The sequence below is a fragment of the Leptodactylus fuscus genome, chromosome 2 (assembly GCF_031893055.1).
Source record: "Leptodactylus fuscus isolate aLepFus1 chromosome 2, aLepFus1.hap2, whole genome shotgun sequence".
Lineage (NCBI taxonomy): Eukaryota > Metazoa > Chordata > Amphibia > Anura > Leptodactylidae > Leptodactylus > Leptodactylus fuscus.
Window position 1 is genome coordinate 188,987,467 of NC_134266.1, and position 26,974 is coordinate 189,014,440.

The following is a 26,974-nucleotide window of genomic DNA, read 5'->3' on the forward strand; positions in this document are numbered from 1 at the left end:
GATGAAAGCTGGGCTACACAACATATATTCACTACTATAACCCACAAATACATAAAGTTACAACATATTATAACATTTTACATTAAATAGAAAATATGGAAACTATTTATTTATTAATTATTTAACGTCAGGTCAGATCATTGTCTTCTCCTTACTTTTTCTAATACATTTATAAGAGCTGGAGGTTTCCTAATATGCCAATTAGTCCACACACCACATTTTTACACTAGTTTTTTCCCCTATAATAACTCAGCCCTTTTATATTTAATTGAATCTAATTTGCGTAACCTTGATAATTGCCGTGAATCTCTCAAAATGAACTTTTCCTACAAACCTCAACAACACACAATGGCAAAATGATTTTGTGATATTCTGATGAAACGTTATCCATAGCATAGAGCAAGTTTTAATGCATATGAATACCAGACAAGCCTGGGTGCCGTCAATTGGCTCCCAGCTAACCAAGGTAACCGATCACCGGCCCCAGATCCGTGTCAGGGAGTGGCAATCCCCCCCAAAATGTAGGTAGAGGTCATAGACATTAGCACCAGGTCTCTGCTGTACATTACAGCAGAGACCTGTAGGTATGGCGACTGTTCAGCTCCTGAGCGATGGCATATTTAAATACTGCATGGCCATCATATTTAAATACCCAACATCCACTGTAATAGATGTCTGGAATAGGTTAAAGTTGGGTTTATAGTGGAATACCTTTATGTTCCTTATGTTTTAATGTATGTTCATTCCAAAAATTTTGGGTTCTGCACAATCTAAAAAATTGTGGTTTCACTACTCATGAGCTATTATTATACTCTGGGGTCTCTTCAGGCACCGTCCTGACCCACATGCTGTTTGTGACGTCACTTAAGAGGCCTGAAAACAGCAGGGAGTCATGTCGGAGCCCAAGAGGGGGAGTAAGACTATTTTTTTTTATGTTTACTAACCTCCCCATGGCCTATACATTATATTAGCTTGTAGTTTATAGGACTGGTGCTGTCAACAACCAGTTTGTGGTCATGTTAATTGAATGAACTGGTGGCATGCTGACAGCACACCTAATAACAGAATTTTTGCAAAAAGAGATGGCCACTGGTGTTCAGGAACACAATATAAGAACTGATTTTTAAAAGAGAACAAAGGCCAATGTTACTAACAATAATAGGAATGTATCAATACCAGACTTTGTTTAGGATGAGGCACCATGTAGTGGGCCACAGCAAAAAAGCGTTGCAGGAAAAAACATGCCAGCAACACATTAAATTTTTTTCCCCACAGCGCTTTTCACAGAAAATCTGTTTCCTCTGCAGACTCTCTGCTTCTATTATACCTATTTCTGTATATTTCTATACCTATTTTTGTTTCTGTAGGTATAATTGACATGCTGCATTTTCAAAGCTGTAACGGTTTTGAAAATAGCAGCGTACCTACTGCGCATATTTTTCCACAATGTATGGATGGGATTTGCTAGAGACTGGAGAAACTTTGCAAAGACTGTAATATGTTTTTATGTGTTTACGCCACATAGGGCTCTGGCCTTACTGATTTTTTTGAGTAGTTAATTCCACCATTTCCTTTTGGTTACTATACTCAATATTTCAATGTAGCGTTGGACACACATTGCTCAAAAGGTAAGGTCGTGCAATTAATCAAATCAAATAATTTGCCTTTTCATAGAAACACAGTTCTTATTTGCATCAAAATTTTGAAATTTATGTTAGCCCTGAAGTCAGATATATTCCATTCAAGCATTCTCCTCTTTCTATAAGCTATGCACAACTGTTTCTTCACTATAGTCAGTAGCTATCTCGTATGGTGAGTAAGCTTGCATCAGGTCACTGAACCTTTTATGTCTTTTTAAGTAAAACAAGAAAGTTGAGATTAAAAATCATGAATTGCACATAAACTTGAAAATAAAAAAAAAGATTTCTTATATTTAAGAAAAAAAAACATCCCTACTTAAAGGGTTTCTAAATTACTTTATTTTTGATAATCTACCCTTAGGCTAGGACATAAGTATCAGATTGGTAGGGTATGACTCCGCTCACTCCCACCGATCAGCTGAACCACAGTTTACCAAAATAATACAGTCCCATACACTGTGTAACAGTCAACAAAAGTACTTCAGCTCAGTCCCGTCCAAGTGAATGGGTACTGAGCTTACAGTAAATGTTCCACTGTTACACAGAGGTATATAGAGTATACAGAGCTGTACAGTTCCTTTAACCCATCGCTCTAGCAAATAACTGATTGCCAGTGTTTCCCTGGAGTGGGATCATTTGTGAGACAGATTTCAATGAAAAGTTTTTTTAAAAATATCATCAATAGTGGAGTCCTGGAAAACCCATTTAATAAAAGTCATTGATGGACACTGGTAGGGTCAACCCCTATGAGATGCCTCATTGACATGTTATTGTAATTAGAAATGTAATGGCATTAAGCTACTCACTTACCCTGGTTGTGTATCATTTGTCACACAATGATATGTAAATGTCCCGAACATCTGAACACCAAGAATTCCATAAAGAAGCAGGAAAAATAGTAGAAATATGGAGACACTCCAGATTTGCTCACCTGAACGCCTATAAATAAAGACATGTTAACATTAACTGCACGCATAATGTGAGAAAGTAAAGCAATATTTCAAATATATAACACTCAAATAGACTCAGGAATTATTCTAAAAAACCGGGCACTCTCAGACACAAGGATACCTAATGTGTTTGTGTCTCATAGTAATTTTCTATTTTTATATGTATTCTAGGGAAAGGAGTGATTTAGAATTTTTTTTTTTATATAATTTTTAAAGCTACTTTTTTTTCACTATTTGATGGGATATTCTATACATTAATATTGCGGCTGGTCATAGACCACCCCCCTCCCAGGGGGGGGGGGCTTTTTCAGCACAAAAACTGTGCTTAAAAATTTGGCTTATACTCGAATATATACGGTAATTACCCATACGACTGACTCAGGGAAACTTTCTGATAATCTAGTGACGTTCTGTTTCACCACTTCTGAAACAGAACGTCACCAGTACTCTCCTCTCCTTCCCGACCCCATCAATACTTACGTGCCTTCCTGTCTGGGAACGGCTCCCCTTCTATTCCAGGTGACTGGAAGATATGTGCAACTCCATCTTTACTGCGCAAGCCTCACAGATACTTCCGGTCTGTGCTAGGGCTAGGAGAGAAGAGAAGCGTCTCCAGCCTGCGTACAGTGAAGGAGAAAGGAGGAGCCATCTCCCAGATCAGAGGCTAAGTAGCTATGATACTTGTGAAGGCCTAGTAGTGGGCAGGATAGCTTAGCTAGGGAGACAAGAAAGGGGGCCTAGTAGTGGATGGGATAACCTAGCTAGGAAGACAGGAAAGGGGTGTAAAGGAGTGAGGGGGGAGCAGTGACAGGGAAGTAGTGTGGAAGGTACACAGGAAGCTACAAGCAGGAAGCTAACCCCAGTAAACAAATGCAGAATATGCCAGGAGCTCCTACAAAGACCCAGAAATCACTCAAAACACTGCTAAAAGTATATGGTGTACTTTTAATCCATTAATAGACTAACAGACCTTTAGAAAAAAAAAATTGCCCGATAAGCCCCTTTAAATTTGAATCCAACCAAAGGGAATATCTGCCAGGAATTGTAAGTTTTTGTGGATTTCTGCTGGGTACTTCGGTTTCTTTCCATTCTCCAAACAAATATGGAGAAGGAATTCAGATTGTGAGCCCCATATGGGATAGTGACTGACAATGTCTGTCAGCTCTGTGGAATATCATGGGGCAAGTAAGAAACATAAATAAATGACCCATAACAGCCAGTAGTCACTTTCTCTTTCAGCCCTGTCAGCATTATAAGAGCTTCTGATATCCATTTTATGAGCTTCCCTTCAACCAATTATCGATACACGCAGTAAGTATATTTGTATCTGAAGACTTAAAATTTCATTTATAAATAAAATTTAAAGGAGTTGTACAGTTTCAGACAAATATGGAGATGTAAATGTTATTTGTATAATGAAAAGTTTTGTAATTTACCAATACACTTTCTGTATCTGTTTCTCACAGTTTTCCAGATCTCTGCTTGCTGTCATTCATTCTGCTTACTTCTAGTGGATGAAAGTCTGACCATGGTCATGTGATGTACACACAGGTATACAGCTGTTACCAGGCATATGTCTGACTACTGTGCTGTAACTATAACTAGCGGTGTAATTTACCAATTATAAACATATAGTACAGGTTAAAAAAATAAGAAACTTTGTAATATATCTTATTGAAGAAATATGTTTTCTTCTCCACTTTTCAGGCTTTACTTTCTTCATATTAGTCTATGAAGAAACAAGGAAGGATAGAAAAGACACTCAAATAATTTCTCCAATTTCACTCTGCTGTTAGTGCTTTTTTAACAATTCTAGGCCGTAGATAAGAGGCTATTAGCACACAGAATCAGGCAATACATTAAATTAACCAGCCGACAGGAAAATCCTACTCCCACCCCTCCATGCCCCATAGAGTTGTATGTGTGAAGGTGAATACAGGAACAGATATAATGCAATAAGCAGTCAGACTGCAGATAAGGAGCAGCAGAACAGTTTAAGTGGGAGGAGACAGATCCCGATAAGATATATTACGAAGTGTCTTACATTTAAATGCACTATTCTTTTATGAAAATTTGTTTATAACTGGAGGTAGGCCTTCATTTATTATAATGTTCTTTTTTTTTTTTTTAAATGTAGATTGTGAGACCCACATAGAGCTCACAATGTACATTTTTTTCCCTATCAGTATGTCTTTGGAATATGGGATGGAAATCCACGCGAACACGGGCAGAACATACAAACTCCTTGAAGGTGCTTTTTTTCTGCCCTTGGTGGGATTTGAGCATCAGGACTCCAGCGCTGCGAGGCTGCAGTGCTAACCACTGAGCCACCGTGTGGCCCCATTTAATATAATGTTCTGTCCAGTGTACTACGAAGTTGAGAAATGAAGTTCAGAATGAAGTAGAATTGTAAAAAACAAAACAAAACACCTTTTAGTTTTTACGGTATTATCTGCTGTATGTTAAATATTTCATGTTAACTTTATTATGCTCCTCAGTACAACCAATGCAATTGCAACTTTATCTAGCAGCGGACACTAGCTGTCGGACACTGACGGTAGTGTGAACGCCCCCTAACACACAACTTTATTTAGTTAAAAATAAAATAATAAATAACCCGCACAAAAAAGCTAACACACTATTTAACCCTAACAGTGAACTTCATATAAAAAATAAATAATTTTTTTTCCAATTCATTATATGAACTCCAAAATCATTCCATTTAAAATTGCAACTTGTCTTGGCAAAATAAAGCCATCATATTGGTACAACAATGGAAAACAAAAGTTAAGCTATCAGTGAAAAAAACAAAAAGGCAAATTCTTCATAAAACGTGTTCTGTACTGGAAAAAACACATTTTCAGTTGTACTACCATTAGATTGTTATACAATATTTGTAGAAATCAGCAGACATATCTAAAGGCGCTTTTAATCAAAATTATGTTTTAATTAACTAAATGCAAATCAGGAAATTAGATCTCGGAACCTCTGGTAATTTGGGAAAATTGTAATAAGCAATCTGACAGGTGCCATGTTTATTTTAGTGTCAATAATGCCATTAATAGGTGAATTATGCATTGAATAAATAATTTGAAATGAATATGGAATGAAATTAATGTTATAATCTACATTTTAGGATCATTGCCAATATTGTGAAAAATCATATAATTCTAAATTTTAATTACATTTGAGGAAGAACATTTTAATCTGTGACAGTGAAGCTGGATTTTATTTCAGGATCAAAAGAGATTAAAGGTGAAGATCAAATGCATACATATATATGTGTCTGTGTGTGCTTCACCTAGTGCATTATAAACTGAGAAAGTTCCTGAGGGGAAATACATGCAGGATATAATAGAGCAAGCAAGTTTTTTTGGGGATGGAATCTGACAGAAAAAAAACCCACCAAAAAACTGGTGGCATAAATAGGTTATTGATTTAGCTTACTTGTATAGCGCCATCATATTCCACAGCAATTTTACATACGTTGTCCCATATAGGGCTGACAATCTATATTCCCTATCAGTATGTCTTTGGAGAGTGGGAGGAAACCCACACAAACATGCAACAACATACAAACTCCCTGCAGATCTTATACTTAGCAGGATTTGAACCCAGGTCTCATGGCTGCAGGGGCTCAGTGGCTGCATGGCTAACTGCTGAGCCTCCATGCTGCCTATCATTTCATATAAAACATAGCCATAATACAGCTGCTTATAAGAGACATTAAAGGGATCCTATCATTCAGATGCATTTTTTTGTCCCTAACACGTCGGAATAGCCTTAAGAAAGGCTATTCATCTCCTACCTTTAGATGTCTTCTCCGCGCAGCTGATCTGCAGAAATCTCGGTTTTCACCGGTATGCAAATGAGTTCTCTTGCAGCACTAGTGGCGGGCCCCAGCACTCAAAAAGCACTTGGGGGCGTCCCCATTGCTGCTAGAGAACTCTCCATCCGCTGCCTCAATCTTCTTCAGGAACGTCCTCTACCTGTGACTTCTTCCGGCGCAGGCGGTGAAACTTGTAGGCCTTGGGTCTCGGGCAGAGCCTATTGCACATGCCCGAGGCCACAAGAAAAATGGCTGCTTACACAGTAAGTAAGCGGCCATTTTCTTGTGGCCTCTGGGAAAGCGCAGTAGGCTCTGCCCGAGGCCTGCGCCGGAAACTTGTATATAGTATCCCAGCAATAAGGGGACAAAGTAGCGTTCGTATGTAACTAACAAATCTCCTCAATGTGTTTCACTATAGATTAACATCTCATCAGGAGGGAATAATCATTAATGCCCAAAGAAAACAAAATAAACACACTTCCCATGTCCTGGATGGAAGGACATGGTACTTGGATGTACATAGGAATGAAGGGGCGTTCACAGCTAGACTGTTAGGAATACTCTCCTGACATTGAAGAGCTATCACTAATTGCACCAATATCTCGTCCCCCGGGGCACATAACGGGAAAGCCAACAGTGGGCTGAATTCAGAACACTGTTGGCTTTCTAGCGGTATATAAAACCGCATGTGCCCAAGGACCTGAAAGGCCCTCTTTAACAGGTTTTTACTGTCCTTATATGTTTCATTAGCCATTGGATCTGACTCCTCAAGGGATCTAAATAAGTCCATAAGGGCTCAAGTACATCACACAGTATAAACACTACATGGATTAAATTTCTATATTCCATTATATGTTGTCCTTGAGCCCTTGTGGATGTTTTTGGATCCCCTGAGTTGCCAGATCTCAAGGCTGATCAAATGTGTAGGTAATAAAAACCCGTTAAGGGACAGCTGTATACTGCCCTTGTAAGGGCGGGAGTCTCTGTGGGAATAAGAGCTATTGTGTAGATGAAAGCCAGTAACATGGAGACCCTGAGGAGCTATGACTGAAATATATGCTGGCTACTATGAGTGGTGAGATTGAACCAATTCCTTATCCCATTTGCTACTTGCTCTTCACCCTTCCCTCTTCATAGTCTTTTATAGTCATGAGTCATGTGACCGGCAGTCCATCTTGAGTCAGACAGAGCAGTGATTTTCACAGTAAAAGTTATTTTAGCAGAGGGATGGGGTAGGGAAACAGCCTAAAAGAGGAGAAAGAGGCATTTCTCTCTGATAACATATATCATAAAGTTATAATCGCCTTTAGTATTTACTTATGCAAAGTTTGTTGAAACGGCAGTGTCTATTTAAGATCTTAAAATAATAAGGTTTCCAAAATCACAGAAACTGTGAATAATTAGATTTTCAAAGAATACATTTTCATTACATGGAGAAAAGTAATGCTTTTTCATGTAACGCCAGTATTACTCAGCATCTTTAAACATATACAGTTGCTATGGCAGCAATGGGAAAGAACATTAGAAGATGACTTACTTTAAAATGTTTGTTATTCTTGTTCTTGGCAGTTCAAATCGGAAATAAATACGAAAAGCACGAATCATTATCAAAGGACGAGGAATCCGTAACATTCCCCATGGAGACATCTGATCAACAACTTCTGCTATTTCAAATACCTGGTTATGAACAGATAAAGAAAAGCTAAGTAGTACATAAAACTCATCTTCCATATAATTACTGGGCCGCCATCTTACAGATGATGGCACCCTATTGGTGCTTGGCTGCATTAATGAACAGCTACAATTCTGAACAACTACAGTACACTGTGTACGGTAGGTCTTTTTGTTTTCAAGGAACATTTCTTAATTTATCATTCTTTTTGTAGGTTACTAATTGCTATTATGTACATATTGCTTAAAATATTACATGAAGCAGTTTGCAGCTGATAACCAAATACATAAATTTGTTAGTTTCAGCACAATTATCCTCTCTACTGTCAGGTGGGTGGTCTTGGGCTGGAGCAGAAGGACGGAGACCACCCACCTGACAGTGGGGGAGTCTAAGGCTAAAGACCCACGTTGTGGAAACGCAGCTTTTTTTGTCGCAGATTTTGTTGCGGTTTTTTTTAGCCAAAGCCAGGAGTGGATTGAGAAGAAGTATAAGAACTTCCTATATAGTTCCCATTCCATTTGTAGCCATGCTTGGTTTGGCTTAAAAAAACGCAACAAAATGTGCAACAAAAAAATCTGCGTTTCTGCAATGTGGGGCCTTAGCCTAAATGTGCTGAAAATAACAGTAATTAAAGTTTGGGAATGATGGGGACTACAGAAAACATTCCAAATGTCTAAGAATCAGTGCAGCAGTACCTATTGAAGGATGCAAACAACTGAAATTGGTATAGGTGCTGAAAGGGCCTCTTTTATATCGATATTGTAAAATAATTTGTTATGCTCTCCACATGCTAAATTTGTATTCTTCACAATTACCTGCAGAACTAAGGATACCCAGAGACAAAATACCATGAATCCATCAAAAACACACCAACGATCCTTGACATAGGATGTGTCTCCCTGAAAAAGTAAAGTTCAACAGTAGTAAATGATTCATTTTGGCAAAAAAAAACCCAAACATAATTATGCTGGGTTCACACATTCGATCTCCGTTTTCAGGTTTCCGTCCTCTGCATGCAGAAGACAGAAACCTGTCATGCCGAGTCCGGCCGTGTGCGCCGGTGAGCGTTTTATGCGCTCCGCAGCGAAACCTTTTTTCTTTTTTTTAAAAAAAACGGACTCAGAGTACAGAATGTCCGACTCTGTGTCCGGTTTAAAAAAAAACGGTTTCGCCGCGGAGAGCATAAAACGCTCACCGGCGCACACGGCTGGAGACTTTTCAAGGCCATTCAAATGAATGGGATTGAAACATGCCGGCAGGTTTCCGTCTCCTGCCCCTGTTTTGTGCAGGAAACGGAAACCTGCATAACGGAGACCAGGCGCAGATGTGAACGAGCCCTTACTTTACTACATGCCATACAACTATGCAACTAATATATGTAAAATAGCTATTAGATTTGTTTTACATGGCTTTTAACCATTTGTAGTTATTCCCATGATTCCACAGGAAATTAGAATATTAGGTGTTTAATAGGAATAAAAAATATTTTTAAAGAGGACCTTTCATGTCCTCCGTCACATGCGGTTTTATATAGATTCAGCACACTGTCGGCTTTCCCGTTATGTACCCCGGGGAGAAAAGCTATCGGTGCAATTACAGATAGCTCTTCACCGTCAGAAGGGTATTCCTAACGGTCTAACTGGGAATGCCCCTCCTGACAGTCTGTCTGTAGTACTATACTGTCAGAGCGGGCATTCCTTACCGCCCAGCGATGATGCTGAGTGGTGAGGAATGTCCCCCTGTGACAGTAGTCGCCCATCGACTAGTACTGGGGAGGCATTCCTCACCGCTCAGCGTCATGGCTGGGCGGTAAGGAATGCCCCCTCTGAAAGTATAGCACTACGGACAGTACTGTCTGGAGGGGCGTTCCCAGCTAGACTGTCAGGAACGCTCTTCTGACAGTAAAGAGCTATTGGTAATTGCACCGATAGCTCTTCCCCCGGGGCACATAATGAGAAAGACGACAGTGAGCCGAATTCAACGCGCTGTTGGCTTTCTATCAGTATATAAAACCGCATGTACCCGAGGACGTGAAAGGTCCTCTTTAAACCAACCATTACATTATGTTTTGATAAATTTATTCAGGTTATTATATTTGATGTATTCAATAAAAATAAAAATCTAAGTTGCAAAAAACTAAAATATCTCTCCTATGAATAAAATATTACACAAATGCATGGCAGAATGAAGAAAATGTAATATACATTACAGACACGTTGCATATAACTTATGACTTTTTTCATTCCTTTATGCACTCTTTGTATTAGTGCTGACCCAGATTATATACAATGCACAAATATTATTTTTTTATGTGTGTAGGGTATGTATATACTTATATCTATGTATATTCACTGCTACAAGCCTAAAGACAGTCTGTCTAGTCACAGAACTGTTTATATGGAAGTCTGTCCGCTCATGGGGGGGATTTTGCCACACTCCTCTGGTACCAGCTGTCTGAAAATAAAACTTCTACATGTTTTAAGCATCAGCCATGTAAAGGTGTCTGTTCTCCTGAAGTTGTTCTGTGACAGACTCTTATACAAGATGGTTGAATATTCTTCCTATTAGCATCCAATCCAGTATAGAAATATTTATATGGGTTTTACGAATTTTTGCCCTAGGTTTGTATTGGTTATTTTACATCACTATGCATTTTCACATGTAAATCGTCTCCACATAGAATGAGGCTGCTCCCCAAACCATCAGCTCTCTTGCAAGCTTGGCTCATACATTACAAGTGACAGCTTGAGGCAGTTCCATGTAAGTACAAATAATCACTTTTGCTGACTTTAAATATGCTGTTTTATGCTTTCAAACGCTTCTCTTGTACTGTTTGAAATGTGCGGCTTGCAAATTCTATTTTCCATGAGCAGCTGAAATCAACCTGTATACACATTCTATTCTACTTCCATGACTTATTGAACTTAATGTAAATGTATCACCAGAAAATGACCTATTTCAAACCATGTCTTTATGTAAAACCTTTAAAAAAATGTACTTTTGTTTCAATTTTCTATATTATTATATTTAAAAAGCCTGAAATTTTCACTCTGGTCACTAAACCTAATAGTAGTACAATGACACCAGTTGTGTGAAGCCTTTCTTTGCATCATTTACTTACATTTACATCAAAGACAAAATTGCAATAGAAGATAACACCAGTGGCCGATTCCTACATCCTCTACAGATATAAATGATATCACAGCTCATCTACTGCCCCTCCTTGTAAACAGCATGTCTAGAAAACACTCCCAGGGTAGGTTCACACAGGGTGTTTTGGTCCGGAACTTGAGGCGGTGGCCGCCTCAGGTTCCGGACCAAAAAACGGGTAGCCGCGACTGAATGCCGGTGCACTGAACCAGCATCCAGTCACATACTCCACTCCGGATTAGGCCCAATGAATGGGCCTAGTCGGGAGGAGGGAGTGTGTTCAGGCGAATCGCGAGGCGATTCGGCCTGAAGAATGAGCATCTCGCTTCTTTGTTCCGTTTGTTCCGGCTCCCAGAAAAAAAGAACTAACTGTCTCCCATTGAAATCAGACTTTTTTGGTCAGGATTTTGAGGTGGATACGGCCTCAAAATCCTGACCAAAAAACCCAGTGTGAACTTACTCCCATAGACCTGAATGAGGTAGCTCCACCTTTCATACAGTGGCCCAGATTTACTATTGTTGTTACACTAGGCATAGGGTTAAAAAGGTGCAGTATGGCACATTTAATCTGGGCTACAAATTTTTGATTATAAAGACCTAGTTAAAGGGATTGTCCAGAATAACGGAGATCCCTGCACTAATCTAAACACCCTCCCCCTCCTACTTTCTAAATAACATAATTAATCAAAAAGGTATAGTAACGCCCCAGGGACAGTTTCTGATTATCCGGTGACAATCTGTTTCCCCATTGTGGAAACGGATCATGACTACTACTCCACCCCCTTCCACGCTTCTTCCTGTGGGATGGCTCCTCCTTCTATACTGACTCTGCAGGCACACAGAGGAAGGAGGGGGTTGTGAGAAAAGAGGGGGGAGTAAGGTGAGAAGGGTTAGTGTGGAAGTTACATAGAAGGAAGCTGAACCATGACAAACAAATGCAGGAGGGGGCAACACGGTGGCTCAGTGGTTAGCACTGCAGCCTTGCAGTGCTGGAGTCCTGGGTTTCTATCCTGCTATGGACAACATCTGCAAGGAGTTTGTATGTTCTCCCCATGTTGGTATGGATTTCCTTCCGTACTCCAAAGACACACTGATAGGGAAAAATGTAAACTGTGAGCCTGTGTGTGTATGTGAGCCTGTGTGTGTATGTGTCTCACAATCTACATAATAAAAAAAATCAAATAAACAAATGCAGGAGCTCCCAGAAATCACTCAAAACACTGCAAAAGGTATATGGGTGCATTTACTTACCCATTAATAGCACCAAAAGACAGTTTTTTTTTTACAAAAACATTTTTTTTTTTTTTGCCTGGAAAACCCCTTTAATGAAATGGTGTCATGTCTAGGGCTTTGGAAATGTTTGCAGTCTGTTATTAATGTTTTTAATTGTTAAATATTTTAAAAAATGTTTAGAATTACTTCATTATTGTTTATTATTAGTTTTATTTAAACTTTTTTGTTATTAAACTGTCTCCTAAAAGGTCAGAAATAAACTCTGAGGGCACATGATTTATCCGTTTATGCTTAAACTGTATATGTTACCTATAATTGGGCTGTCATCGCAGCCCTAGTTACAGGGGAAATCAGCTTTGATAATGTGACAGCTGTCACAGTCATTGCTCTGCTAGGCCTTGTTAGACCCTGTCTTTTAAGATTTACCCAGGTGATTATGGTGCTGTTTCTGTTATATACACAGCACTTTTTGATGGCTGTGTATAGAGAAATAAAGAAGGCAGTTCGGTAAAAAAACTAAAACAGTTAGCCTTTTCTACTAAGTACTTGGTCACCTCTTCCAGCTAGCCATCCATCAAGTGTGTGCATGGTCTTCTATGCAGCCACTATTCTAAAATTACATTCAGGTCTTAATTCCAATAGTATTAACTCTTGCAACAAAATGTTGCTTTATGCTCCAACTTTATGCTAGATAAAAACTGTCAGTCAAAGTTCAGCCCTTGAGAATTCATCTCTGAGTCCACAACTTAAAAGACAGACTTGGTTTATATTACATTTAGATCAAGGTACATAGCCTGCCATTATAGCTGCTTACACTCTTCTCTCCTCTCTGCTGCCTCTCAGTTGACAAGTTCAGTTTTCAGGGACTGAATTTTAACATCCAAACAGTACATAAAAGCAATGTTTACACATTGCAAACTTGTTACAGAAGTTGTAGCTAAATTTCTGCAACTAGCTTGAAAATCAGTTTTAAATATTTGCACTGGGTTGTATTTGTAGCATGTACAAGTACATGGATTTCTGCAAGCCCTCCTTTAAATGACAACAAATTTTCAGGAAAAGTTGAAATTTATGCAAGGTCTTGCTGGGCAGTCTGTTCTATGATTGTAATAGCCTTCATACACAGTGTCATATCCATATCTCCCAACCGTCCCGGATTCAGCGGGATAGTCCCGGATTCCCAGGACTGTCCCAGGAGGTATGTCCTAGTTTCAACTCATCTGCGCTTGGAGAATACGCAGAGGAGTTAAAACTGGGAACGGTTAATAGTGAATACAAGCCTGATGAAGCTCCCTGCTTTATAGTTCTGCCCCAGTCTCTGCGCTGGGAGCTGTAGACATGATAACTTTTTAGTTATACATTTCTTTTTATGCTTAAAGGGAGTAATTGAGTCCAGTGGGCGGTCCCAACAGTGATTGACAGCTACATTTGTATGCACAGTGTTAGAGGAGAGGTTGTCACTCAATGTTAGAACCACCTCCCGACTCACGTGCTCTAAGTATAGAAAGAAATTAGATAGAAATGGATAACAATGACAAGTTATACTGTATCTTTTCCAAAAAATAAATAAATAAATATATATAGCAATCTGCTAAACTCCTCCTACTCTATGCACACTGCCTGCCTAGATTAGGTGACAGGAAGCCTATAAAGAGATTGTGTGGTTTAGAAAATTCATATACTAATACCCTATTAGGGAACTATTAGTCAATAAAAGAGAAGTCTTCACCTCTTAACCAAAGCATAGAGCAGCTACAAACCATATTTTACATTCTTGATGACCCAGCATGTGCGTACAATACATTGATTTTACATGGAAACTATATAATGCCGCTAGGTTCCCCCACGGATTGCAGAATATTGAGTATCCCAGTATCAGGATACTTTATAATCCGCAACAACAGACCAGAGAGAGAGAAATGACAATTCTTTCATGTGCCAATATTCCCAAAAGTTTTCAGTTTTTATATTTGTATTTTGTGAATGGTCCATTTTTTGCCTTTTGACTACATTTCAGTTCAGTGTATGCAGCATTTATATATGGCCAAATAATGGCTTATTAACATACTTTATGATGCCACTAAATTATAATATGTAAGGCTGATAGCTGTCCTTATGCTTTGATTTAGTCTTAAATATTAATGTGTTTTTTGTATTTTTTTAAATCTAGGGAATGTGAAACAATATTTATTTCTAGACCTGCAGCAATCCTGTATTTAATGCGCTCTTTGCTTGTGACATAAAGATGAATAATTAATCCGCACAAAAGATATGAAAGGGTTTCCCCATTTCTTTATCACAGCGTGAGAACTCTCTTTCTATTCATATCTCATTCCCTGGGGTCAGTTCATTTCCGTCTAAGCCATCTGCTTGTGGATTCACTTTTTTTGTGGGAATCCCTTTATAAAGAGATTTTCATCTGTGGCTTATATTTGATATGATATTCTGTGCTTGCAAGTTAAATTTTCAATTAGAAGATTTGTGCTGTAAAAATTAATTGCAATATATCAAATAATGCGCGTATTCGCTACTAAAATGATATGTCCTTCAGACTTCATTTTGTATTCCTTTCTCATTTTCCATCTCCTTATCTGAAAAATGTATCTAATATAGAAAACTACACTTTTTGCATAACATAAAACCTATGCACGAGAGAAAAGAGAAGTACATTATATTAGTTTTATATCACAATAGTATTTGCTTTCCCTTCAGATAATACATATTAGCGTATGCCAAACACAAACTATGAGAATAATGACTTTAGAAAAGTCATTGTCAAGCATTGGAAAAAAATTACACGGTTTCTCTTTGCAAATAAAGTGATGGCAAACATTTAACTGGGGATGGTAAATTCGGGGAAAAAAATGCACAAAATAAAGTGGTTCACTAAAGTAATTGGTAGGGTGTGCCATAGCATTACATTTGTTGATACGGAGAATATAAGGTTCAAGGTCAAGTGAAAGGGGCTATAAGTAACATTCCCCCTTAAGCACAGGTTATAGAGGCATAAGGAAATACTTTCTCTGCTTAGCTTATCAGCAGGCAGGAAGACTCCACCAATACGTGCCCACAGTGAGGACCTGCCTTAGCCAGTGATTGACTGACCATATTTTTGGCATGGTGAGAGGACCACACAAGTAGAGAAAAATGCCGGCTTTGATGGTATTGGTGAGGTTTATGTTTTCAACCCATTCTGCCTGTTTTCTAAAAAAATGTTATCCGACTGGACCAGGGGTCGGCAACCTCCGGCAAGCGTGCCAAGAGTGGCATGCGATGCTTATTTCCTTGGCATGGGCAGCCCAAGTCCTTGCCGAAACAAAATTGCTATTATTATACTGTGGGGTCTCTTCAGACCCCAGAGTATACAAAGTGGAGCCTCAGGGAAGATGATAAAACATAAAAAATAACGTCACTCAAATTCCCTGCGCTCTGGATCCGCTCTGTTTTCTTCTTCTTCGACTTCTTCTGCCATGAAACATAATACCGAGTGCAGGGGCCACTATGGGACATAATAACATGCACAGGGGCCACTATCGGACTTAATATTGTATGTATGGGTTGCTATGGGACATAATACCGTATGCAGGGGATACTGTGGGACATAAGTGTGTATTCACATGAAGGAAAATAGTGCTGAATTTGGTGTGGAACTAGCAGAAAAAGGAACTCATTGAAGTCAATGGGAGGCTTTTTTTTCAGCGTGTAATCTGACGCAGAGTCCACACCAAATTCAGCACCATTTTTCTCCGTGAGAATGCACCCTTATACCATGTGCAGGGGCCGCCATGGGACATAATACTGTATATAGGAGCCACTATGGGACATAATACTGTATGCAGGGGTGCTATGGAACATTATACTTTGTGTAAGGGCTGCCATGGGACATAATACCAGGTGCAGGGGCCACTGTGGGACATAATACCATGCACAGGGGCTGCTATGGAATATAATACCATGTAAAGAGGCCGCTATGGGACATTATTCAGTATAAAGGTGTGTTTTGCATCCAGATTCATATCATGTTAACACTATAAGGCTGCTCTCATACGTTGCTCCTGGACACATAGATTTACCACTATTTGAGGGCTGCACATGGACTTTCAGTGCTTCTAATGGCAAAGTACAGTCCCAGGAAATTGCAGTAAGCGCATTTGTGTTATGGTTTGTGGTTTATGACTTTAGCAGGGGACGTCAGACTTACAATTATTGCGCGGCACTCCGAGGACCTCATCTGTGATTTTTTTTTTTCATTTAAAACAGCACGCCGTACAAAATAGGTTGCCTACCCCTGCACTGGACTGTCCCTTTAATTCTATTATTTAACATCTTCTCAGCGCTCTTCCATAGCACTGGGTCATTAGCTATGTTATTAGATTTGTCAGGTATCTACAGCATTTAACATTTTCTCTACTTCCACGGGGGGGTTCACAGTTTCATTGGAAGGTGATTTTAGGCACATGGGAGCTTTCTCCTCTTCTGTTTCGCAAGTCTTGAATATGTGAAATCTACTTTAAAATTACTTAGCAGGGTTTTAGTTGCAAAATAAGACAATAATAGCATTTTATCTTCTCCCCGCTAAATAAAAATCACAATTTGGACAATATTTGCACAGATTGAAATACATGATACTAAATTTCTTTTGGAAATTTTTTTGCATAGAAGCAAATGAATTTAGGGCCTCATGTATTTTTCATAAATTGAGCCTCACATATTTAGGTCAAACCTATTATATATCTCTGTTGAGGCACACTGGTTTCAGCTTTAAATTTTCTTAACCATGTTGGTTACTAAAAGGTTAGAACAAAAACTGGTTGCCACCTGTCTGATAGGGGCAATGGCAGCCTGATGTGCTTTACTCTCACATCTTGTGACAGCATGGCGCATTCAGCTATATAACAACATATGGTGTATTTCCAGGTCTTGCGCTTCTCTGAGTGTTCACTTCTGTCCCCTCAGCTGAATTATTCTTAAAACGATATCACTTAAACTGTAAGCAAAAATGTATTTGTAAAAAGAAGAAATGTCAGATACAATGCAGATATGTTAAAGGGATTCTATCATTCATAATATCTGTTTGTAAATAAACCCACGTTGGAATAGCCTTTATAAAGTCTATGCTACTGTGGCCCTTTCCAGGATCTCCTCATACCTCACCGACCGCACATTCAGTGTCTCCCACTCGCACACCACCTCCTCACCACGCCCACTCTCTGTAGGTGTCCCCCAAGGCTCTGTCCTAGGACCCCTTCTGTTCTCCATCTACACCCTCAGCCTAGGCCAACTCATAGAATCTCATGGTTTTCAATACCATTGCTATGATGATGACACCCAAATATACATCTCTGGACCAGACATTACCTCCCTGCTGGCCAGAGTTCCAGAATGTTTAGCAGCCATAGCCTCCTTCTTCTCCTCCCACTTTCTCAAACTCAACATGGAGAAAACGGAGTTCATCATCTTCGCCCCACCCCGTATGGCCCCTCCACCTGACCCATCTATCTAAGTTAACGGAACCACACTTACCCCTGTCCCTCGGCTCCGATGCCTTGGGATAACCCTGGACTCCGATATATCCTTCAAGTTGCATGTTCAAACCCTCAACACATCCTGCCGCCTCCAACTCAAGAATATCAATCCACTCCTACCTCACCCCAGAAAGTGCTAAGACGCTAGTCCATGCCCTCATAATCTCCCGCTTAGATTACTGCAACACCCTTCTCCATGAACTCCCAGGAAACACCCTCGCCCCCCTCCAGTCCACCCTAAACTGTGCTGCTCGCTTAATTCACCTCGACCCCTTTCTTCATCAGCTGCTCCCCTCTGCCAATCCCTATACTGGCCCTAGACTGACTCCCACAATCACAAGCTTCAAGAAGGCCCTGAAAACTATTCAGGAATGCCTACAACCTCCAATAACACTACTGTCACCACACCACCACCTGAACAGTCTCTCTCATTACCTTCTGTCTCTATCCCTCTTCCCCCATAGACTGTAAGCCCTCGGGGGCAGGGCCCTCTACCCCACTGTGCCAGTCGGTCAATGTTAGTATTATATCTGTTTGTATATTTTTTGTACTGTATGTAAATGCCCAAATGTAAAGCACCATGGAATTAATGGTGCTGTATTAAATAAACAATAATAAATAAAGTAAATAAGTTGGCCCTACCTTTTCTATTCTTTTGCTCACAGTCATTTTTTAATTATATAGTTTTTAGATATTATGCTAATGAAGCTCACGAAGTACAGCTGTACTCCAAGCATAGCAGTGTCATACCCTTCCTGGCCAACATTCCACCTCCTACATCGTCCCTGCACACCACCTTCTATGTAGATCTGTTGACGTCAGCCTCCTATTTGCTGCATCAGCAGCAGAAACCGTCTTCAGCGAGATCCAAATCCCGCGCGACATGAAGGCAGTTTTCCACCTCATAATGCCTCTTGTTCCCAGTCACTCACATTAAAGGGATTCTACCATTAAAAACCTTTATTTTCTCATTCTCACATGATGGAATAGCCTTAAGAAAGCCTTAAGCCTTAAGAAAGGCTTCTCCTACCTTTAGATGTCATCTCCGCCCTGCTATACGGTTGAAATCCTGTTTTTTGCTGGTATGCAAATGAGTTCTCTCGCAGCACTGGGGGTGTCCCCAATGCTGCCGAGAGAACTCTCCAGAGCCGCCTCCATCTTCTTCAGGAACGGGGTCTTCACGTGTCTTCTTCCAGAAGTTGGCTTCAAACTTCTAGGCCTCGGGACTAGGGCAAAGCCAACTGCGCTTACACAGTATTTGTGGGCATTTTCTTGTGGGCAGCAGGCATGCACAGTCGGCTTTGCCCTAGGCCTGAGGCCTAGAAGTTTGAAGCCAACCCCGGAAGAAGATGCGTGAAGACCCCGTTCCTAAAGAAGATGGTAGCGGCACTGGAGAGTTCTCTCGCAGCATTGGGGACGCCCCCAGTGCTGTTTGAGCTCTGGGGCCCGCCCCCAGTGCTGAAAGAGAATTCATTTGCATACCGGGGTAAAACGGGATTTTAACCAAACGGCAGGGCGGAGAAGACATCTAAAGTTTGGAGAAGAATAGCCTTCCTTACGGCTATTCCGTCGTGTCAACAAGAAAAAAAAAGTTTTTAATGGTAGAATCCCTTTAATGCTCCCTTTTCCGCAGTTTGGCCACGGCGGAAATCCCGTGGAAAAAAAGTGGCGCTTTTCAATTCCTGCAAAGTGGATGGGATTATAGCAAAACCCATCCAAGCATAGCAGAAAAATATGAGCAGTGGACATGCTGTGGTTTCCAAAACCATTGCTGTTTTGGAAATTGCGCCATATCAGTTATACCTATGGAAACACTGGCAGTTTCCCTATAGGTATAATGAAAACAGAAAGTCCGCAGAGATAATCTCTGTAGCGGACTTTCTGTGAAAAGGGCTGCGCGAAAAAGCATGATGCATTGCTGTCGCGGTTTTCCTATAGCACTTTGTTACTGCAGCCTACTACATGGGGCCTTAGCCTAAAATAGCAATCACATGTAAATGTTTATTCTCCGACTGTTAGAAATATGCATTATGCATACTGTAGGGAAGCCAATCTTCTTCCAGTGGCTGAGCTATTTGGTCCCTTTTGGTCCTTAGCTGTGTCATATGACCAAAACAATTTTTATTTTGTGGACAGGAATTCAGTTTTTCTATTTATTCACATAGGAACGAATAGACAAAACTGACCTTCTGTCCACACATGAGACACTGTGTCAGCTGAACAGTCACATGACTCAGCTTAGGTTTCCATTGATGTCAAATATCTCAGGTTTTTTTTTTTTCTTGGGGGGGAGGGGCAGAATGAGAAGAAAACAAGTGTAGGAGGCTTGATAAATGGCCCCCAATGTATCTAATGTGTTCTCTGATGCATTTAGACAATTGCTTTAGACTTTCACCTTTGCAGACCATTTCCCTTCCTACAAACCGCTGCTCCCGGTGACATTGGCTGGCTAGTATTAAAGGTATTCTACCATTAAACTACCTTTTTTTCTAATGAACACGTCGGAATAGCCTTAAGAAAGGCTATTCGTCTCCTACCTTTAGACGTGGTCTCCGCCGCGCCGTTCCGTAGAAATACCGGTTTTAACCGGTATGCAAATGAGCTCTCCGCAGCAATGAGGGCGGGCCCCAGCGCTGAAACACCGATGAGCGCATCCCCATTGCTGCCCAGAGCTCTTTTCTGCGCCGCCTCCTTCTGCAGCAACTCCGCCTCTTCTGGCTTCTCTTGCTCTTGTAGTTAGATAAAGGAGCATAGAGAGGCCACCCCAAAATGGCCGCCGGCCAGCTCCTGTATTGAACTGCAAGAGCGGCTACTCCAAAACGGCCGCTGGCCGGCTCCTGTATTGAACTGCAAGAGTGGCTACCCAAAAATGGCCGCCGGCCGGCTCCTGTATTGAACTGCAAGAGTGGCTACCCAAAAATGGCCGCCGGCCGGCTCCTATATTGAACTGCAAGAGCAAGAGAAGCCAGAAGAGGCGGAGTTGCTGCAGAAGAAGGAGATGGCGCAGGAAAGAGCTCTCGAGCAGCAATGGGGATGCGCTCATCGGCCTTTCAGCGCTGGGGCCCGCCCTCATTGCTGTGGAGAGCTCATTTGCATACCGGTTAAAACCGGTATTTCTACGGAACGGCGCGGCGGAGAACACGTCTAAAGGTAGGAGACGAATAGCCTTTCTTAAGGCTATTCCGACGTGGTAATTAGAAAAAAAAGTAGTTTAATGGTAGAATCCCATTAACATTTAGAGATGAAGCTGTGATTTTTGTAAAGATGGAAAAGCTTTTATTAAATATCAAACATTTAATAACAAGTATATAAGTATATGTTATAAAGTCAAGAAGAAGTTAAATAACATCCTGATATCTCTTTACCACTTCTCTGTTGTAAAAAAGATTTAGAAGTAAACAGATGTAAGAAAGCATCAAAAAGGATGCAAATGACTAAACCTAACTTTTCACATTTTGTACTTGCAATGCAGATTATGTCTCGGGATCCAGTGAACATCTGAAGTGTGAAGGGAAAGACATCAAAAACTCCATGCTATATAATTATGTAATGTTTATCTCACCTTGACAATTCCTCGGATGTGCATTTTTGCAATCATCTCTGCAGTGTAAAGGAACATCAATAGGGTATCAAGGGCAATTGTCACATACTGAAGAGGAGGATAATGTTCAAAGGTCTTTGGGGTGTTCATACATACGGAAATGACACTGATAATTGCACAAATGCGTAGTAATGAGTGCACCCACTGGAAAAGAGAGAACAGTTTAAGATAATTTTCTTAATGTGAACAGTTAACTCTACATGACAAGTATCATTTCAGCCATGTACAAAGTATTGTGTTAAACATCTTTTCTTAGAACTTGGAGTTTTCTCAACATCAAACTGAAGTACTGCAATGGCAGTGGAATTAAAAACAGAAAAGAAAAGCAAAAATTAAAAAAAACCTACAACATTAAAATAATGGCACAGATTTACTAACTGGTATGTTCACATGGAGTTTTTTGAAGGCTGAAAATTCTGCTTCAGGAATTAGAAAACTGATTTTTTTTAACCTTTTTTTTTTTACATGATGTGGTTTTGACGGGTTTTTCATTGCAGTTTTTAAATCCAGCACACTATATGGAACTGAAAATTTTCCCTATAAAAACACTCTGATGTTTCTGATGCTTTTTTTTTGCAAAAAACATGTTGAAAAACGCATCAATAAACCATGACAAAAAAAAAACTGCACCGTGTTTCCCCCCCCCCCCCCGCCTCCCATTGATTTCAATAGGTTTTTCAAGGCAGAGTCTACCTGAAGATAGGTCATGTCCCTTCTTTTTTTTCCTCTAGCTGAAAAAATCAAAAAACACCACGTGAACATACCCTTAGGGTGCATTCACACGGAGAAAAATGGTGCTGAATTTGGAGTGGTATTTCAGCGCTGAAATGCACCGGCATCCAGTCTCGGCATTCCACTCGCGAAGGGAGTGTCACGAGGTGGACGTCCGCGGTTGAATCAGCCGCAGAATCCGCCTGAAGAAAGAGCAGGTTAATTCTTTTTTCCACGAGTGGGAACAAACTGCTTACGGAAAAAGTAAATGGCTGGCTCCCATTGATGTCAATGGGAGATGGTTTTTTGAGCTGGATTCTGATGCGGATTCCGCGTCAAAATCCGGCCCAAAAAACCACGTGTGAACCCGGACTTAGACTGTGCAAACTTAGAGTTGCATTCTGAGAAATTGCCAGGTTAATAACAGTGGCTGATGCTCTGTTTTACATGAGTCGAATCTTTACAGTGTGTAGTCTAAGTTCAAACCACCTTTTGACTTACTTCAAGCCAGAATTTGCAGCACAATTTGGATGTATTTTTGGCACATCTAACTCAGGACATTCCCACAAATCTAGCAAATCAGAAAAATTTTACTCCATACTAAAGCGCGCCAAAGTGCACTTTATTTACACAAGTGTCTAGTTCTATCCACAATAGTAAATATGTGTCATTATATGTTGAACTGTCACAGTAAATGTTATTTAACATTTCCATCAGCTGTTCTGAAAAGGGGGAGAATCCGAAATTATTCACTTGATATGGTAATTTAAGTCAAGTCGTGTGTGGGAAACTGGTTTGTTCTACTCACTCCTTCCACTCACCCCTGGATCTGATATCAATACACAATCAGGACTACAAAATTCACATTATAGCCACAGCCACATAGTATTACATATTTGTAATAGGCAATGTGGAATCCCAAATATACAATTTCAGGAAGAACACAAGTTTCCTTTTGAATATTACATATCAAGACTATAGGTATTGCATGGAGGTGTTTTGTTACCATCTAAAGCAAAATCTGCTGTAGATATATCAAACTGACAGATTTTGAGAAATCCAAACGCATCCCAGTGTGTGAGTCCTATTTTTTCTATCTATGAAAGTGCACAATTAAAGAAAAAAAAAAAAAAAAAAGATAACTCACTGGTTTGTTAATCCACAGGATATCGGCATTATCAGAGAGGGATTCGTCAGGGCCAAAATCTGTAACTGGCTGAGCCTCTACTCTGGAGCTTTGCTTTCGCTTCAGCATACTATTATCACTTTTGGTTTTCTGTAACACACACAAAAAAAGGAAATATTGGCAGCAAATAAACAATAGTATAAGTAATGTATCAATAAATGTGTAAATGATCAGTGATAAATAATATCATAGTCATAGTTAAAGAGGACCTTCACCACCTCCTCCAACGCTTTGCATCCTGCAATAGGAGCCTCTTCACTGATTCCAGCACAGTTGGATTTTTTTTTTTTAGCCTGCATAGTGTCCTGCTCCTCATAACAACACAGATTGCTCAGGAATATTGGGAGCTAGAGACAAAAAAATCAGGAATAATGGGGGCTACAGAAAAAAATGCAGGAATAATAAGGGCTACAGAAAAAATTCCACTGCATCTGAATTAGTGGAGAAGCACCTATTGAAAGATGCAAAGAGGTGATGTGGGTGAAGGTTACTAAACACATAAGTATATACTAGCCAGAGAAAGTCAGTTTAGTATTTTTGCTTTGACTACAGCATTGGAGAGGAATGCTAAATAGTCTAAGATAAAAGCTTCATACCATTTTAAATCTGTCACTCTTACTCTGTATCGAAACATATAGTGAACTCTTTCAATTCCACTAACCATAAACATTAAAATAAATTATATATACAATATATATATATATATATATATATATATATATATATATATATATATACACACACACACACGTTATGTCTCTTGCAATGCGAAGTTAAAAAGAAAATAAAAAAAAATAGAGAAAATGTTTCAGCCCATAAAGCCCAAAACAGACTGGACTTTAAGGGGTTAGGGTGCATTCACACGGAGTAACGTGCTGCGTGACCTGGCACGTATACGCGGTGTGAGATTTTGAGCACCGTATACACTCCCATTGATTTCAATGGGAGCCTGGATCGTATACGCGGCCGCGTATATGCGGCCGCAAAATAACGCAGCGTATACGAGACTAACTCCCATTGAAATCAATGGGAGTGTATACGGTGCTCAAAATCTCACATGGCGTATACATGCCAGGTCAGGCGGCACGTTACTCTGTGTGAATGCACCCTTAAAGTGGAATTTTGTTGGGATGTCCTCAATAATTTGCAAAGAATAAACAAAATTGCTCAACCCAAAATCGACACGGAGTAGATGCATATATAATACGGCTGCCCGTATGTTGATTCAGTAAAAGTTACATTTTATTCAACTTCTTTGGCATGCTGGAGGTTTTTATATATATATATATATATATATATATATATTTTTTTTTTTTTCTTTTTTTAATGTAGATTGCGAGCCCCCACATAGAGCTCACAATCTACATTTTTCCCTATCAGTATGTCTTTTTTTTTTTTTTTTTTTGTAATATGGGATGGAAATCCATGCAAACACAGGGAGAACATACAAACTCCTTGCAGATGTTTTTTTTTATCCCTTGGTGGGATTTGAACACCAGGACTCCAGCGCTGCAAGGCTGTAGTGCTAACCACTGAGCCACTGTGTGGCCCCAGGTTTTTATATTTTTGTATTAAGATGTCCTCAATAATGGTCATATGAATCCAATAACACTCACTACCTTATATACTGTATGTGACAGTGTAACTACTTTTACTTAATTGAATACTGTATAGCTTCATAGTGACATGGCAAAAATCATCAAAAAATAGAATAGAACTTTTAAGAATTAGTGTTCTAAATCTTAAGTTTGACCCAGACACCCAAGTGGAATACAATAAGGTGGATAGCCAACCTCTGTCATACTAGAGCAGGGGTGGGCAATTGATTTTCCCATGGGGCCTCATGAGAAAATTGAAACAGCTCTAGAGGGCTATGCATGCCATGGCAAATTTAGCTCCACCCACTTCTACGCTGACTCCGCCCATTCTCAATCATTTTTCCAAGTGCCCCCACAAAGTATAATCCTCCTACAGTACATTATATGTCCCCAAATTATAATGTTCCCTTCCAAATGCCCCACAGTATTAAGTCTCTCTCCTTGTGCCCCTGTTTAAAGTAACAGAAACTAGAGGGGACATTAAACTGGGGCAGCTGGAGGGGGACATGAAACTGGGGACAACTAGAGCCAGATATGTCCCCCTCCAGCTACCCCCCATGGTTCAATATCCTCCTCCAGTTGACCCAGTTTAATGTCACTCTCCATCTGCCCTCAGTTTAACTGCCCCCCTACATCTGCCCCTAGTTCCCCCTCTTGCTCACACATGCTGTCTCTTCTCTCTTCTTTGTCTTCCAGCAGCCTCCATTGCCGGCAGCTTGCTGTTTCTGTGATACATCAAACACTGTGCTGTGTGCTCCGCCCACTAACAAGTCTTAGCCTATCCTGGTGATAGGCTGTGATGACGTCATCACCGGTCCTTGAATGAACTTCCAATTCAGCATGCGGGCCAGACAGAAGCAGTCAGAGAGCCAGATGTGGCCTGCAGGCCGTACATTGCCCAGGTCTGTACTACAGGGTGCTGGTCCCATTGTCACAACAACTGACTCATGAAGCACAAGAATCTACAGGAACCAGGGAAATCAAAACCCAAGTCTTGGCCAGGTATCTGAAGATGAGCAGTAAGTGGCCACCACATTACTTATGGTCACATTTTCCATACTGTTTCAAAGTGGTTTATTTTTTTTCTACGTTATAATATAGAACCCTGCAATTCTAACCAATTTGTCATTTCTGTGTCCATTCTCTTACTCATTACAATATCTCACCCAATGTCATAAAAAACTCAGGGATGTAACAATATTGGCAGCTAAGGTACAGTAGCAACCACAACTGACAGAACTCAAAGACCCTTCTGCCACCTAAAACGTCAGTAGTACTGCAAGCAGCACATGGAAAACTAAGGGTTTCAATACAGATTTCCATTAGGGCCCTGAAGAACTAAGAAAAAAATAATTCTAATGAGGAATTTTCACTACTTTCACCAACTACAATCCTTTGTATCCTTTAATAGGCAGCATACAGAGTTATACAGTACATGAGGTTAGATAAAGACATAGTCCATAAACTCCAACTTATATCTGTACAGTGTTGATCCAGAAGAAAAAACAAAAACAAAAAAAAAAACAATAAGGCTGAAGTCAATTACTGCATGTCAAGTGAAATTTTTTTTCTTCCAAATTCCAAATTTGGCAAACAGTATAAAACCCTGGATTAATTTGTCCTTACAAATCTAAAACCCATAACCTCTAATGTTTTTCCATTCAAGAAAGGCATCCAGGCCCTCTTTGAAGTTACACAGTGAATCCACTATCACCACATCCTGTGGCAGTGGTCTCTACACTCACCGGCCACTTTATTAGGTACACCATGCTAGTAAGGGGTTGGACCCCCTTTTGCCTTCAGAACTGCCTCAATTCTTTGTGGCATAGATTCAACATGGTGCTGGAAGCATTCCTCAGAGATTTTGGTCCATATTGAC

At 40.1% G+C, this 26,974-nt stretch overlaps 1 protein-coding gene across 2 annotated transcripts in view; it reads right to left on the bottom strand.

Annotated features, from left to right (window-relative positions):
- Positions 1 to 26,974, bottom strand: part of NALCN (sodium leak channel, non-selective) — a 356,507-nt gene that overhangs the window by 280,300 nt on the left and 49,233 nt on the right. For both annotated transcript variants that reach the window (XM_075265321.1, XM_075265319.1), the window contains 5 exons: positions 23,459 to 23,587; positions 21,562 to 21,744; positions 8,907 to 8,990; positions 7,957 to 8,096; positions 2,451 to 2,579 (listed from right to left, as the gene is read on the bottom strand). In XM_075265321.1, the coding sequence (XP_075121422.1) occupies positions 2,451 to 2,579; positions 7,957 to 8,096; positions 8,907 to 8,990; positions 21,562 to 21,744; positions 23,459 to 23,566 (644 nt within the window). In that variant the 5' untranslated portion in view covers positions 23,567 to 23,587. The remainder of the gene's footprint in view (positions 1 to 2,450; positions 2,580 to 7,956; positions 8,097 to 8,906; positions 8,991 to 21,561; positions 21,745 to 23,458; positions 23,588 to 26,974) is intronic.